The sequence below is a fragment of the Microtus ochrogaster genome, unplaced genomic scaffold, assembly GCF_000317375.1.
Source record: "Microtus ochrogaster isolate Prairie Vole_2 unplaced genomic scaffold, MicOch1.0 UNK35, whole genome shotgun sequence".
NCBI classification, from domain to species: domain Eukaryota; kingdom Metazoa; phylum Chordata; class Mammalia; order Rodentia; family Cricetidae; genus Microtus; species Microtus ochrogaster.
Window position 1 is genome coordinate 3,114,033 of NW_004949133.1, and position 15,081 is coordinate 3,129,113.

At 44.0% G+C, this 15,081-nt stretch overlaps 1 protein-coding gene across 2 annotated transcripts; it reads right to left on the reverse strand.

The window, feature by feature from the left end:
- Positions 1–2,521: 2,521 nt before the first annotated feature.
- Pex19 (peroxisomal biogenesis factor 19) lies at positions 2,522–10,284 on the reverse strand. Of its 2 annotated transcripts, XM_005368580.3 has the most exons (8): positions 10,198–10,284; positions 8,556–8,665; positions 7,971–8,136; positions 7,116–7,201; positions 6,786–6,947; positions 4,275–4,451; positions 3,850–3,894; positions 2,522–3,694 (listed from the first exon to the last, which is right to left on the reverse strand). In XM_005368580.3, exons 1-8 carry the CDS (start codon positions 10,265–10,267, stop codon positions 3,611–3,613), a joined length of 900 nt encoding a protein of 299 aa, XP_005368637.1. In that variant the 5' UTR covers positions 10,268–10,284; the 3' UTR covers positions 2,522–3,610. The 2 variants fall into 2 exon arrangements, with proteins under 2 accessions (XP_005368637.1, XP_013209709.1); XM_013354255.1 differs by lacking the exon at positions 8,556–8,665 and having other exon boundaries at positions 10,198–10,276.
- Between the last annotated feature and the right edge of the window lie 4,797 nt (positions 10,285–15,081).

Genomic DNA, 15,081 nt, shown 5'->3' on the forward strand with positions numbered 1-15,081 from the left:
AGGGTGAACTAATCCTTGCCATTCCCTTCACAATATAACATTATTTTTATCCTGACAGAGGTGAGGATGCAGTCACAGGAGTTTCTACTTGGTCTTTCTGCCAAATGCTGGGCATCTTCACTGGCAGGTCATACAGAGACACACATTTGGATACTGCGGAAATTATCAGAAGGTAGAATCTGTAGATCCACTGTAAGGCAGATTTGGTCTGGCATCCCACTTATGTATCCCATAGTTTCCTAAATGAGGAAAGTTTGAAGAAACACTGCTGTGGTGCTTTGAATGCCTACAAAGACCTGTAATCTGTGTGTGATGTGATTTTTGTGTGTGTGAGTGGACCGCATACATGCAACGCCCACGAAAGTCAGAAAAGGGCATCAGATGCCCTGAAATTGGATTTACAGACAGCTGTAAGCCACCATGTGGACACTGGGACCCAAACTGAAGTCTTCTGAAAGACCAACAAGTACTCTTAACCATTGAGTTACCTCCCGATGACACTGATGGATTATCTTGATGTTCATTTATTGGATGTGGAATCAGCCAAGGGACACGTGGGCAGGTCTGTGAGGACATTTCTGTGAAGGACTGAGAGGGGAAGGCCCTCCCCCAATAGGAAGCACCTTTCAGCTGAAAGTATTATTTGCCTGCCTGACTGCCTTCATGTTTTCTGTGTTTTTGAGACAGGGTTTCTGTTTAGCCCTGGCTGTCTTAGAACTCTCTGTAGACTAGGCTGGCCTCAAACTCAGAGATCTGTGTAGGCAGTGACGCTCGTTCATTTCCCAGCCACCTGAACACAAATAATAACACAGAAACTATATTATTTACAACACTGCTTAGCCAATACATTAGGCTTCTTACTAACTCTTACATCTTAATTAACCCATTTCTATTAATCTGTATTTTACCATGAGGGTCATGGTTTACCAGTAAGGTTCTGGGGTATCTCCCTGACTCTCCCTACTCTCTATATATCTCTGTTCAGATTTCCTGCCTGGCTATATCCTGCCCTGCCACAGACCCAAAGCAGCTTCTTTATTAACCAACAGTAATAAAACATATTCACAGCATACAGAGGGGAATTCCACTTCAGATCTGCCTGACTCTGCCTCCTGAATGCTGGGATTAGAGGCATGTGCCACCACTGCCTGGCTCAGACTTGATTATTTTTGTTTGTTTGTTTTTCAAGACAGGGTTTCTGTAGCTTTGGCTGGCCTTCAACTCCCAGAGATCTACCCGCCTCTACCGAGTGCTGGAATTAAAGGCCCACGCCACCACCACCCAACCTCTGCCTTATTTTTTTTTTTAATTTTTATTTATTTCTTATATATACAGTGTTCTATCTGCACGTATGCTTGCATGCCAGAAGAGGGCTTATAGATGGTTGTTTGCCACCATGTGGTTGCTGGGAACCATTCTTCTTTGACCTCGAATTTGAAGGTCTTATTTCTATGTTTTGGTTGCCTATCTGTCCTGCTCATAGATCACCTGGTCTCTATTAGCAATCCCCACTCAAGCTGTTTCCCTGTAGAAAAGCTTCCATTTTGCTTTAACAGGTAAGTGCTGCATTTGCTTTCCAAAGGAACACAGTGAATTTTTCAGTTCAACAGCAAACACTGCATGCCCACTTCCTGAATCCTTTTTGTACGTTTTTGTCTTACCTGCCATGTCTACTTAATGTGGGACAGTGGTTAAGAGCTATTTGCTCTTTCAGAAAGCGGGAGTTCAGTTCCCAGCACCCACATCTGGTGGCTCGCAACTACTCATAACTCCAGTGCAGGGGATCAGAGGCCCAACACACATACACACAAACAGATTAACAATAAACCTTAAGAGGTTTTCATGTCAGATATTTTAATTTTTTTTTTTTTAATGTGGGCCATTTTCTCCAAACTCCCCAAGCTTCCCAACAGCCTAGTTCTAGTCTTTGGGACATGAAAGCATGTCCTAGGGTCATAGGAAAAAGGCATTATCATACACCTTGTAAAAATTTGATTGTTTCATGAATCCATGTATCCATTCAGAAATTTGTTACCCGAACACACAGAATTTTGGAAGAGAAGCTCTTGTGAACTTTGAGGACAGTTTAAATATTTAAACGCTGATTAGTTCCCACAGGCTATTTGCAAGCATGTTTCCTCCCACAGAATGTGTGGGATGTGGGATCTTTAAGAGTGACTTTAACCCAGGGGTCAGGGAGGATGTGTCAAAGTGACTCAAATGATAAATGTGAATTTGTTCTTGCAAAAGTTATTTACCACAGGAGTGGAAATGATGATAATACATTTCATACATGTATAAAATTCCCAAAGAATTAATAAAAACATATATTTTAAAAGTTATTTTCCAAGTAAACCAGGACAGCTAGGTGGGCTAAAAGGAATATTCATAAAATATATGGCAACCATGGTCCTTAGACCTACTGAGGTCATTTAACGCTAGGTAATTTAGAAAACATGTTAACAATATATCATTAACATCAACTATAATGTAAGAAGTTAAGACTGAACTACCAAGAAGATGAAGACAGTATCTTTTTACCAAAGGAAGGGCAGTCTGAGCTGGAGGGCAGGGTCATGTGTTATACTATGATACAGAACCATCTCCTAACAGACCTGGATGACAAACGACCCACACATGCACTCAGAACGTTTATTAGATACTGTCCCCTGGGGCTCCATCCCGTTCCCAAACACCTTCCTGAACCAAGGAGTCTAGGGAATCTGATATCATCAAGTAAACCAGAATGTATCTGGGTAGAATGGCCATTCATTCACCATTTCTGACACTACAATTATGTGTTGGCCAGGGAAGAGAAGGGTCTAGTGAGAATGGTACAGGTACTAGATGAAAGGAAACAAGATTGGCCTTCATTAATCACAACATTGGTTCAGAGGGCCTGGAATAAATAAAAATCTAAAGAGAGGAGGTAAGAGGACAGCCAGGCAGCAAAGGAAGGTCAAGAGCTCGGTTCACCCAAATCAGAGAGCTGTAGAAAGAACCAGGGTAGCCACTTAAGTTCTCAGGAGGAAAGGGAAACTAAGGGCACAGCACCTAGGGACAGAAAAAACCTAGGGCTTCACTTCCATCCTGACCACAGGTAAGTGCAAAAGTCCTTTCCCTTCAGAGAGTTCAAAATGAAGGCAAGGAGATGTGCTGCCAAACCTACAGCCCCAGGGCAGGCTACATTTCTCCCCATCCCAGAGGCTCCACCTATTAGAAACACAAAGTCTTAGGACTCAGCTCCTGCTCCCCAGATCCAAGACAGGAAGTAGAAACAAGGCACCAAGTCCCTGGGAATAAAGGGGAACATGAGTACAGCCATATATAACAATATTTCTGGGACCGGGAAGGAGTGAAATGCCCTGAAAAGGATGCCTTCCTTTACCTGGCAATTAATTGGCCTATTTCTAACAGCAGAACTCATGATGGAGTAAGGCTCACAGAAATGCCTACAGAACAGACCCTCAGCTGGTATGGCAGTCTTGAATGGGATGTAGTGTGGGGCAGCCAGCTCCCAGAGACGACACTTCTGCCTCAGTTCCCAATGGTTCTGCTGACTCCAGATGTTCCCCATGGCTGGGACTCAAGGAAGAAAGCGAGCTGTGTTTCACATGACCAGACACTGTTCGCCATTGGCACCTGGTGGGCCCGATAGATTGAGGGTATCCAGGTCAAAGTTGAGGCCAGGAGGCTGGAGAAGAGATGAAGCAACTGAGAAAACCACTCATATTTCAGGTCAGAGCTTCTGAAGGCCCATCCCTAGCAGCCACAGTTATCACCTTATGTAGATTAACTGGGTGTTACTGGAGTCTGCAAACTGGGTTAAATTGTGAAAGGCATACTCACCATCTCCCCAGCCAGCTCTTTTGGAGGATGGCCTAAGTCCTGTAACTAGAAAATAAAAATATGAGATAATAAATAAATATCACAGGGAAAAAAAAAACACAAAAAAGTAACAAAAGGAATCTGATTTGTGATCTGGGTTTCTTTTTTTGAGACAGGGTTTCTCTGTGTAACAGCCCTGGCTGTCCTAGAACTAGTAGACCAAGCTGGCCTCGAACTCACAGAGATCCACCTGCCTCTGCCTCCCAAGTGCTGGGATTGAAGGCGTGTGCCGCCACCACCCGTCATGATCTGATTTCTTCTGACCATGGTATATAGATTTTTTTATGCTCCCTGCACACAGGTTTAGTTGTATAGCACCCTTTCCAGACATCTCTTCCATTCGACACCAAAGTGGACAGCACCAGGAAGGCAGTGAAAGGTCTTACCTGCTGCATAAGATCTAGCACCGTCTCAAAACGAGCCCTGTGAGTAGCCTCGCTGTCCGTGGGTGTCTCTGCCTCAAACTGTTCACATATTTTGCCCATGACCCTGTGCTGCTCCTGATACTTTTCAAACTGCTCTGGAGGAATAGATTCCTGGCGACTCTGCAACCATTCCGGATACTAAGGAAAGAGAGGGAATGGGTGGGAAAGAATTAAGTGAACAAGGAGAGAAGGGCTTAGAATGTGAAGAGAAGAGGACAAAGAGGGAAGAAGGCTAAGTAAGCAAGTTCACTGTGGAAAAGACAAAGTACGGTGACTCCACCTGGATATACTAGTATTTATGGTAACTGCAGATTAGTAAACTCTGTCTGTGAAAAGCAAGATAGTAATCATTTTATTTAGGCTCTGATGATTGTTCTAGTTTCATTCCTGTGACAAAACAACAAAAACAATTTGGGGAGGAAAGGGTTTATTTTATTTCATCTGATACTTCCAGGTAACAGTCCATCACTGAAGGCAGGAACTCAAGCAGAGACCATGGAGGAATACTGCCTACTGGCTTACTTTCTTCTTTGATTTTTTTAGCTTTCTCATATAGTCTAGGTAGCATCTGCCTAGAGACGGTACCACCCACAGTGAGCTATGCCCTTCCACACCAACCATCAATCAAGGCAATTCCTCATACACATGGTCACAGTCCAATCCAATCTGGGCAATCCCCCAACTAGACCCCCTCAAATGACTCTGGGCTATGTAAACTTGACAGTTGCAGCTAGCTAGAACATGGGTCACATGTGGTCTCTGTTGAACATTGTTCTCTGTTGTTTTTTAGATTTATTTATTTTTACTTTTTATGTATTAGTAGTATATTACCTACCTAGTAGTATTTGTACCATGTGCATACCTGCCGCACTTGAAGGTCAGAGAAAGGGGTGTCAGATCCCCTAGAACTACAGCTACAGATGGTTATGAGCTACCATGTTAGTGCTGGGAGCCAAACTGGGACCTCTGCAAGACCAGCAAGTACTCTTTAACAAGCCCCCTCTAGCTGGGGTTTTGGTGGGGGGCAAGGGTGGCATACGCCTTTAATCCCAGCATTTGGGAGGCAGAGGCAGGCATATCTCTGCGAGTTAGAGGCCAGCCTGGTCTACAGAGTGATTTCTAGAACAGCCAGGGCTGTCACACAGAGAAACCATGTCTCGAAAAGCAAACAAACAAACAACAAATAAAACCACACGAACACACAGAAACAAGTCCCCCTCTGCTGGCAGGGTTTCTCTGTCCTGGAAACTAGCTCTTATAGACCAGACTGGTCCTGAATTCACACAGATCCGCCTGCCTCTGCCTTCCGAGTGCTAGGATTAGGCATGCACCATCACCAGCAGGCTTAAATTCTATTTGTTTTTTATATGAATGTTCTGCCTGCTTGTATGGCTGTGCACTATGTGTGTCTGGTGCTCTCGGAAACTGGAAGAGGACATCAAACCCCTTGGAACTGGAGCCACAGTCCACTCTGAGCTGCCATGTGGGTTCTGGGAATTGAACCTAGGTCCGCTGGAAGAGCAGTCAGTGCTCTTTTTTATGGGTGGCGGGGAAGGGATTTGGTTTTTCGAGACAGGGTTTCTTTGTGTTAACAGTCCTGGCTGTCCTGGAACTCACTTTGTAGACCAGGCTAGCCTCAAATTCACTGAGATCTGTCTGCCTCTGCCTTCTGAGTGCTGGGATTAAAGGTGTGCACCACCATCACCTGGTGGAAGTCAGTGCTCTTAACTGTTCAATCTCTCTGCAGTCCTGTTGTTTTTAAACTTAAAAATACAAAAACCGGGGCTGGGAAGATGGCTCAGTGGTTAAGAAAACATACTGCTCTTGGAAAGGAACCCAATTCAAGTTCAATAGTCAGCACTCATTTTAGGTGGCTCACTGCCAGCTGTAACTCTAGTTGGAGGGTGGTCTGATGCCTATGGCCTCCATAGGCACCTGAACTCATGTACGCACATGTGTGCACACCCACACACAAACCCCTAATTAAAAGTAAATATTTTTAAAAGAATGTAAAAAATACTCTTCGAGTTGGACTTAGGCTATGTTACCCACTTCCCACTCAGGCACATGCTGTCCTGTAATGCTACAGAGCTTCTATTTCTCTACCTCATTTCTCTAGTGAAATGATAAGCTTTTTAAGAGGGACCATCACTTCAACTACTCTCAAACTGCTCACAGTACCAGCACAAACTAATAAAGTTAGAGATACAAGAAGGCGCGGACCGGTTAGACTCACAGTCTTGAACTAATTTACAGAAAACTAAAGCCGAAGAATTTGCCCCAGCATGGACGAACAATCAGATAGATCACCTATGTACCTTTATTCTCAATAACTTCTTCTACCTCCAACAAAGTTTGAAAAAAGTACTTGTATACTCAAATTACACTTTTATTATGCACAGTCTGAGCAAAGTAGCCCACAAGTTGAGATAATGAAAACAGAAGAAGAGGCAGAAGTGGAAATTCACAAACCTTTTCCGTGATCTCCTTCAGGGACGGGTACAGCACATCCTTAGACAGCAGGTTCTGCATGATACTCTGCATGATGGGGAAGATGTTCCCCTCCCCATCCCCTTCATCCATGCCCAGTCCTTCCATGGCTTTGGTAAGCTCCTCTTCAGACATGCCTGAATTCTAGACAAGACCAAGGAGAGGTGAACAGTTTACACTGCACTTTCATTTGGGTGGAAAAAAACTATCTAGATGTGCCTGCAACAACAATTAAGGCAGGGTCAGAGTCGGGGAGATCCCCTAGAGCATCTCTTTGTGAGACTGCCCAGGAGTGCCTGGGAGCGGAAGTACCTGAAGGTCAGTGGCATTTTTGGCTAGCCCACTTAATGTCTCCTTTAGGCAAGAAGTAAATTCTTGTTGAGAGTTTGCATCACTGCCTAGGAGAGACGAAAAGAACCAGGATTACCTAGGATGTTAACTGTCAACTTGTCTACACTGACCTACTTACTAGTCTAGATAGAAAACATTTATTGTCAAACTACTACCACTTCAAAATCTTAACTAGTCTTTGTTCACCTTCATGGTCATGCCATAAATCTATATAATGTGTTAACAGCTCTCCAGGCCGGGCAGTGGTGGCGCACGCCTTTAATCCCAGCACTCGGGAGGCAGAGGCAGGCGGATCTCTGTGAGTTCGAGACCAGCCTGGTCTACAAGAGCTAGTTCCAGGACAGGCTCCAAAACCACAGAGAAACCCTGTCTCGAAAAGCCAAAAAAAAAAAAAAAAAAAAAAAAAAAAAACAGCTCTCCACAGTAACACTTGCAACCCTGGCCTTTAAAACGGTTGGTTTGGGATAATCTTATGTATTTATGTACTTTTGAGACAAGGTCTCATTATGTAGTTCTAGCTGTTCTGGAACTTACTAGGTAGATAAGGTTGGCCTGGAACTCAGAGATCCACCTGCCTCTGCCTCTCAATGGTTAAAGGAATACACTATTATACCTGGCTGAAATAATCTTTTTTTTATTATTACTTTCCAAAATATCTTAACCATTTCTTTCAGTAAGCAAGATGCCCACACCTCTTTCTCCTGCCTTGTCCCACACTCCATGGCTGTGACATTATGACTGTCAGTAATTTCACAATCCTGGTATTCTCAGCAATAAAGTGGTCTGTCCAGTATTTTTTGTTTGGGGTTTCCTCACCCACTCTCCCAGCTGCCTCTGAGAGCTTTTGGAACTGTTCCACCAGGTGGGGCTCTTCTTCTGCCAGCTCCTTCATTGCCTTCTCAAACTCTGCAGTTGCTTGGGAAGCCAGCTCACTGTCGAACAGTTCCTGGAAAAATTTCTCTTGGGAGGCGAAGAGTGCATCCTGCAGGGAAGAAATGGACAAAATTCACCTCTTGCAGCACCATCCTGAGTCTAGCCTCCTATAGGAGCTCAGGTTGTGGTTTTGGAAAACAAAACACCTCCCCGACAAACACCTCTACTGAACATTCTACCTGTCTCTTCTTAGGGGGCCTCAGGCAAAGAAGCTGGCCACTGAAGGAACAGTATGAGGTAACATACAAATCCAACCACTTAAAACTGCTCTTTTCTCAAGCTACTTCCTTGCTATCCCTCAATATAACCCCAGGTCCTTGTTTCACAAGAACTGAGGCCTGGAGGAACACTCAGCAGTGTAAGGCAAAGGTATCCTCCCACCCCCCTTCTGGCCCACAGGGAACTGTCCCACCCCTGCTCTGAGCTCCATGCCCACACCCCCCTCCCTTAAGGGGGTGGAACTTATACTTTGGCCGTGTCTCCTGGCGATCTCTTCTGGGGCCCTGATGCATCAGGGGCCGAGGTGGTAGGAGGGGGTGCTGGGGAGGGTTTGGCTTTATCGAAATCATCAAGAGCACCTTTGGAAACAAGAGACATGATGGGTATGTTGGGGATGGGTAAGGCTAGATAGACAGCTGTGTTTTCCGTGCCAATTCTCAGGAAAACAATCATATAAAATGCCAGCTTTCCTGAATTCACTCTCTTATCTTGGCGTCTCTCCTGCCTGGTCCACAGATCAACAGGTTTCCTACCACCCTTGGGAATCACCTAACTTACTGTGACCAACTGGGAAAAAAAAAAAAAAACTTTTACATAGAACCCGTGTTCATCTCAGAACTAGGAGGGAAGGGTTAAACAAGCCATGAAGAGAAATCTCTATATGCATACTATAAAATTCCCTAAAAGTCCCACCCAGTTATCTAACATGAATAGTGGGGAGAGAGAGACTTATTTCTTTGGACTCACTCTGAGGCCTGAAAGGCAAGAACCTCTCATAAGAAAGCACAGGATAGCCCACTCAGCATTGTACGGGCCCTACTACTACCACAAACTCCACACATTCTATAGGAGGGCAGCAAATTCTTAAATTCTGTTCCAATTTAGTTCTCTCTCGGCAGGCGCCTACAGGTTCCCTTGGCCTGATGTGCAGTAACCCTTGGCCAATCGAGTCACTTGGCACGCCTCCCCAGATCTGCTCATTTTATGCGGGCCTACCTTGCTGTGACTGAGCAACAGATAAAAGGTTCACCTCTGCCCTGAAAAGCTTGCCAGGACCCAGTGAAAGGGCACTGGCCTCATTCTGAGCAGGAAACCAGAGTGGAGGGCAAGAGCAAGCAAGTGAGAAACATCCACCATCATTTCAGGAAGATGAAGTATTTTCCCCCCAGGGCTGGTTTACTCTCAGTTTCTCCAAGGGATGAAAAAGGATGTCAGGCATGGTGGTGCCCTTTTGGTAGTGGGCCAGAAAATCACAAGTTCAAAACCATCCTTGAGTCTGAGGGCTAGCTTCGACTACATGAGACAGTCTCTCAAGCCAAGAATAACTTTAGGAGTGGTTTCCTTGAACTGCTGACAGGAAAGAACTAAGGGCCTGGTAAAATCTTAGGAAAGATTGTGAGGTAAAAGGAGTTAGGAAAGATACTTTGATCCGATCATGGACATAAGGACTCTTGGAGTTAAAGGTTATTCTGTCAGTGCTGCTGCTTACAGGAGAGGAGATTTCAGTAATTTACTAAAGCCGGTCCTGGAGGCTCCTGCCCTTCGCAGCACTCCTAGAGACAGGGAGGCTCGGGAGTTCAAGGCCAGGCAGTGCCACGGGGTGAGATCCTGCCTCAAAACCAGCAAGAGAAGTTTGGGGCGGGGGTGGGCCGTGAAACATCTCATTACAGTTAGTTTTCTCCTCCGCAGGAAGATTTGCGGTCTGCGCTGATCGGTGGCCAAGGTGACACCTAGCTCCTGCTAATGAGGAGGGCCGGGGTCGAAGTCAGACCACCTCCCCCGCCAACCACTGGAGAGATTCTCCGGCTCCTCCCCGAAATCTCAAGTTCATTTAACCCCCAATGGGTCCTCGTCCCCGACCGTTCTGGCCTTTCCCATCATGGGCTCTTACTTTCCAGAAGCTCCTCCAGTTCCCGGTCCGCTTCGACCCCAACATCGCAACCTTCCTCAGCGGCCGCCATCTTGCTGCCTCCGACTTGCCGTAGGAGGTGGAACCACTAAAGCCACCACCTGTCCCGCCCCTAACTCCGCCCCCAAGACTAGTGCAGCCAATGAAACCATTCTACTGTGCAGGACCGCCATTTTTAAAGGGACAGGAAACCGTGGGTTTGTTTTTCTTTTTGTTCTGGAAATCTACCTAGGCCCTGATTCCTATTAAACTATCACTCCACCCCTGGAGCTACACAGCCACAGCAGTTGAACTTGGCCTAGAACTTGAGCAGGCTGTTCTAGAAATCGGGCTCCTCCGGTCTCTATTTCCCAAATGCTTGACCCACCAGGCCCAGCTTGATGTGGGAGTCGAGATGGGGGGGCTGAAGAAGTGAGAGGATTTATTTGCTTTCCTTGTTTGTTTACTTTCCCTTTCACACAGAACTTTTAGTCTGGAAAGGTTTTGTTTTCCTATTTACACCACAAAGCTCAGCTAAATCTGGAGCTATACATCTAGTAACGCGCATTTTTTTAGGCTGAGACAGAATTGCTAAATTGAGGCAATCTTGGTTTCACCCCCAGAGCCTGCATGGTAGGAGACCTCCACGTGTGCTCTTATACAAACACAAAATAGATAAACAAACGGATTAGCAAATCTATTTTTAGCACGTAGCGAGCATCTACTGATGTATACAATCTTATTCTGAGAACAATGAAATATGCAAATAAATCACTTGGTCCTGCCTGTAAGGGTTAACTTGAGGTAGAATTAGAAACATAGGTGGTAATTAATAGAATTAAAACAGACTCAAAAACAAACAATTCTTTCTCTGTGGTCTTTTTCTTTTGTGTGTGCATTTGTTTTGTTTTGTTTTGTTTTGTTTTGTTTTGTTTTGTTTTGTTTTATCAAGACGGGGTTTCTCTGTGTAGCGCTGGCTGTGCTGGAAGACCAGAGTGGCCTGGAACTCACAGAGATTGCCTGCTTCTGCCTCCAGAGTGCTGGGACTAAAGGCGTGCGCTTTCTGTTCTTACTATTGATATTCCTAGCCTCCTACCTCAACGCTGATTTACCGCAAGTACTCTTTCTGACTTCCTAATATATAGTGAATACTGACAAAACGGTATTTTATAGAACCCCTTTCCCTTTCTTGCTTGCTTGACAGGGCTCGTTTAGCCCAGGCTTGCCTAGAACTCCTCATTCTGTTGTCTACACGCCAAGTACTAGGAATACAGATATGCACTACCATGCCCTTTTCTGCTCATAGGATTCTTTTCATATCAGTCTTATTGAAGGAGTTAATGGCTCTCCCCTGATTATTGATTAACTTCAGATTTTTTGCTTACCATTATTTCATATATATCCATTCTTATTTCCTCAGTTACACAAGTGACAAGAAGCAAAGATTGTCAACTTTGTTCACAAGACTCATTTTAGAATGTTTGAGTACAATTTTGTAATTTCATTTGTAAGATTATTTTTTGAAAAAAGACCTTTTGCAGAGGCAGGTGGATCTCTAAAAAAATATTATTTTCCTAAAAATAGGGGCTGCTTAGATTACTTGAAGGTTACAATTGGGTTTACTTTTTTATTGAGAAAGAGATTTTAATAAAATTATTTTAGGTTTCAAAAAAAATAAAGACCTTTTGCCGGGTGGTGGTGGCACATGCCTTTAGTCCCAGCACCTGGGAAGCAGAGTCAGGCAGATCTCAGTGAGTTTGAGGCCAGCCTGGTCCAGAAAGTGAGTTCCAGGACAGTCTGAACTGTTACACAGAAACTCTGTCTTGAAAAACAAAACAAAAAAATAATAATAAATAGGGCTGTAGAGATGGCTCAGAGGTTAAGAAACTGGCTGCTCTCCCAGAGGTCCTGAGTTCAATTCCCAGCAACCATATGGTGGCTTACAACCATCTGTAATGGGGTCTGGTGCCCTCTTCTGGCATATAGGTAGGCAGGACACTATACATAATAAATATTTATTTTAAAAATAAGACCTTTTATTTTATTTATTTATTTTTTTAAAGACAGGGTCAAACTTTGTCTAGCCTAGAACTCACAAAGATCTGCTTGCCAAGACTTACATTATATTTTTAAATATATTTGTGTGTGCGTGCATATCTGCATTTGGGTGTGTGTATGTGAGTGCACTTTCTCTCAGGGACAAGAGGTGGCAAATCCCTCTGGAGCTAGAGTTATAGGTAGTTACGAGCCACCAGATGTGGGTGCTGGGAACTGAACTTGAGTCCTCTGCAAGAGCAATATTTGTTCTTAACTGCTAAGCCATCTCTGTAACCCCAAGATGTCAAATTTTTGAGACAGGGTGTCACTCTTTAGGCAAGGCTAGCCTTGAACTTGAGACAATTGTTCTGCCTTAGCATTCCAAGATTTTTTTTTTCCTTCCAAGAATTTGAGTTACAGGTGTGAACCAGCATGCCTGAGTGTTGCCTGTACTTGCAGGAAGGATGTTTAAAACTTGAGAAAACATTTCCATAGTATAGAGATTTTTGAGAAAGCAGTCTTAGTTTGAGGTCCTGTGTTCTTTGAGGCAGGTGTTCCTCTTGTAGTGCGGTCTCGGGAGCACTTCCTCCACCCATATAATGTGGGTTAAAGTTTATTTGTTGCAGCAATGTTAATAATTGCAAATGGTTGCAAATAACCCAGATACTTTGAGAGACTTTCATAACTTATAATAAAATATGCAATGAGAAAAATGAAATACATGTATAGAGCTAGTTCCAGGACAGGCTCGAAAGCCACAGAGAAAGCCTGTCTCGAAAAACAAAAACAAAAACAAAAAAAACACTTTAAAACGTGTCAAATGAACAAAAAAATAACAAAGAATATTAAGTTTCTGTCATGTATAAAAGGGAAGTAGGGAAAACAAACGTATATCTGCTCATAAATATAAACCAATTGGCAACCAACTGGAAACTAGTTACCTGTTTGGGGAAAGGTGATAGAAACTGAGTGGTCAGGAAAAAAAGGTACACAAGATAAACTTGTCATAATATAGTTGTTTTTAAAACACAATTTAAAAATATTTATTTTGCTTGAGTGTGTATGTAGGTGGGCGTACACACTATGATGCTTGTATAGAGATTCTAGGACAACTTGGAGGGTCTAGTTCTCTCCTTCCACTGTGTGGATTTCTGGGATTAAACTCAGGGTGTGGGGCTTGACCTCAAGTGCCCTTACTTTCTAGGCCATTTCACTGGCCTGACAGCATAGTTCTAAATATTGGTGAACTACATGATTAAAGGAAAAAATAGATTTAATATGGATTAAATAAAAAAATGAGTAATTCCAGCACCCAGGAAGTGGAAGCTGGAAGATTAAAAGTTCAAGGTTGGGTCTGGAGAGATAGCTCAGGGGTTAAGAGCGCTGGCTGCTCTTCCAGAGGTCTTGAGTTCAATTCCCAGCAACCACACGGTGGCTCACACCATCTATAACAGGATCTGATGCCCTCTTCTGGCATGCAGAGTGCTCATACATAAAATACAAATAAATAAGGAAAGTTCAAGGTTGCAGAGCGGTGGTGGTGCAGGCCTTTGATTCCAGCACTAGGGAGGCAGAGGCAGGTGAAGATCTGAGTTCCAGTCTAGCTCCAGAACAGCCAGAGAAACCCTGTGTTGAGAAAAGACAAAAACAAAACAAAAAGTTTAAGGTTATTCTTGGCACTACAGTTCAAGACCTGTCTCAAGAAACAACACAAAGAAACTGTTAAATACTTTGTACATCTTTTTCCTGTGGATATAGAGAACTCAGTAGTAGGCTTGCCTATCATGAGCAAACCTGGGTTCAATTCCCAGTAACTAATTGAACAAAATTTCTACATTTATCAAGTTTTTGAGAAAGTTGTGTGCTACCATATGTAGTGCTAGGAACTAAATCCAGGATCCTGTACATACTAAGCCAGCACTCTACAATGGAGCATTTCCAGCTGTGTGTTTATATACAGCTACATATGGGTTTTCATGTGAGTGCAGGTGCTCATGAAGGCCAAAACAAAGCACTGGCTCCCCTGGAGCTGGAGTCCTCAACCACCTTGCCTGGGTGATCAGAACTGAACCCAGGAACTCTGGAAGAACAATATGCCAGTAGTCAGGCATCTGTACTGGCCTGCCCTTGAGGTCCTGACAGGACACGTCCTTAGCTGCAGCCACTAAGAGCATCTTCTGTGTACATTTGCTATGCTCCCTTTTAAAAGGTGAGCCTTGCCCACCTCCCCTCATTTTTCCTCCCATCTGTTCCTCTGTTTCTGCTTCTCTGCTTGTCTCTGTCTCTTCCCCAACCACTCTGCCTGTTATAGAATAGAAGGCTGCTTGTTTGTTCCCAGCTGCTCAGCCCTGAAATAATCACATAGAAACCATATTATTTGCAATACTGTTTGACCAATAGCTTAAAGCATATTTGTGGCTAACTCATATCTTAAATTAACCCATCTCCATCAATCTGTGTATTGCCATGAGGTTTACAGGTAAAGTTCCAACATCTGTCTCCAGCAGGGCTACATGGCTTTTCCTTCTGACTCTGCCTCCTTTCTCCCAGCATTCAGTTTAGTTTTCCCTGCCTAGCTCTGCTCTGTCCTGCTCTGCAGTAGGCTCAAAGCAGTTTCCTTATTAATCAATGGTATTCAAAGCATACAGAGGGGAATCCCACATCACCTCCCTTTTTATGTTTAAATAAAAAGTAAGGCTTCAACTTTAACATAGTAAAATTACATAGAACAGGTATCAAGCAAAAATTACAGTTAGAGCCAGGCGGTGGTGGTGCACGCCTTTAATCCCAGCACTTGGGAGGCAGAGGCAGGCGGATCTCTGTGAGTTCGAGACCAGCCTGGTCTACAAG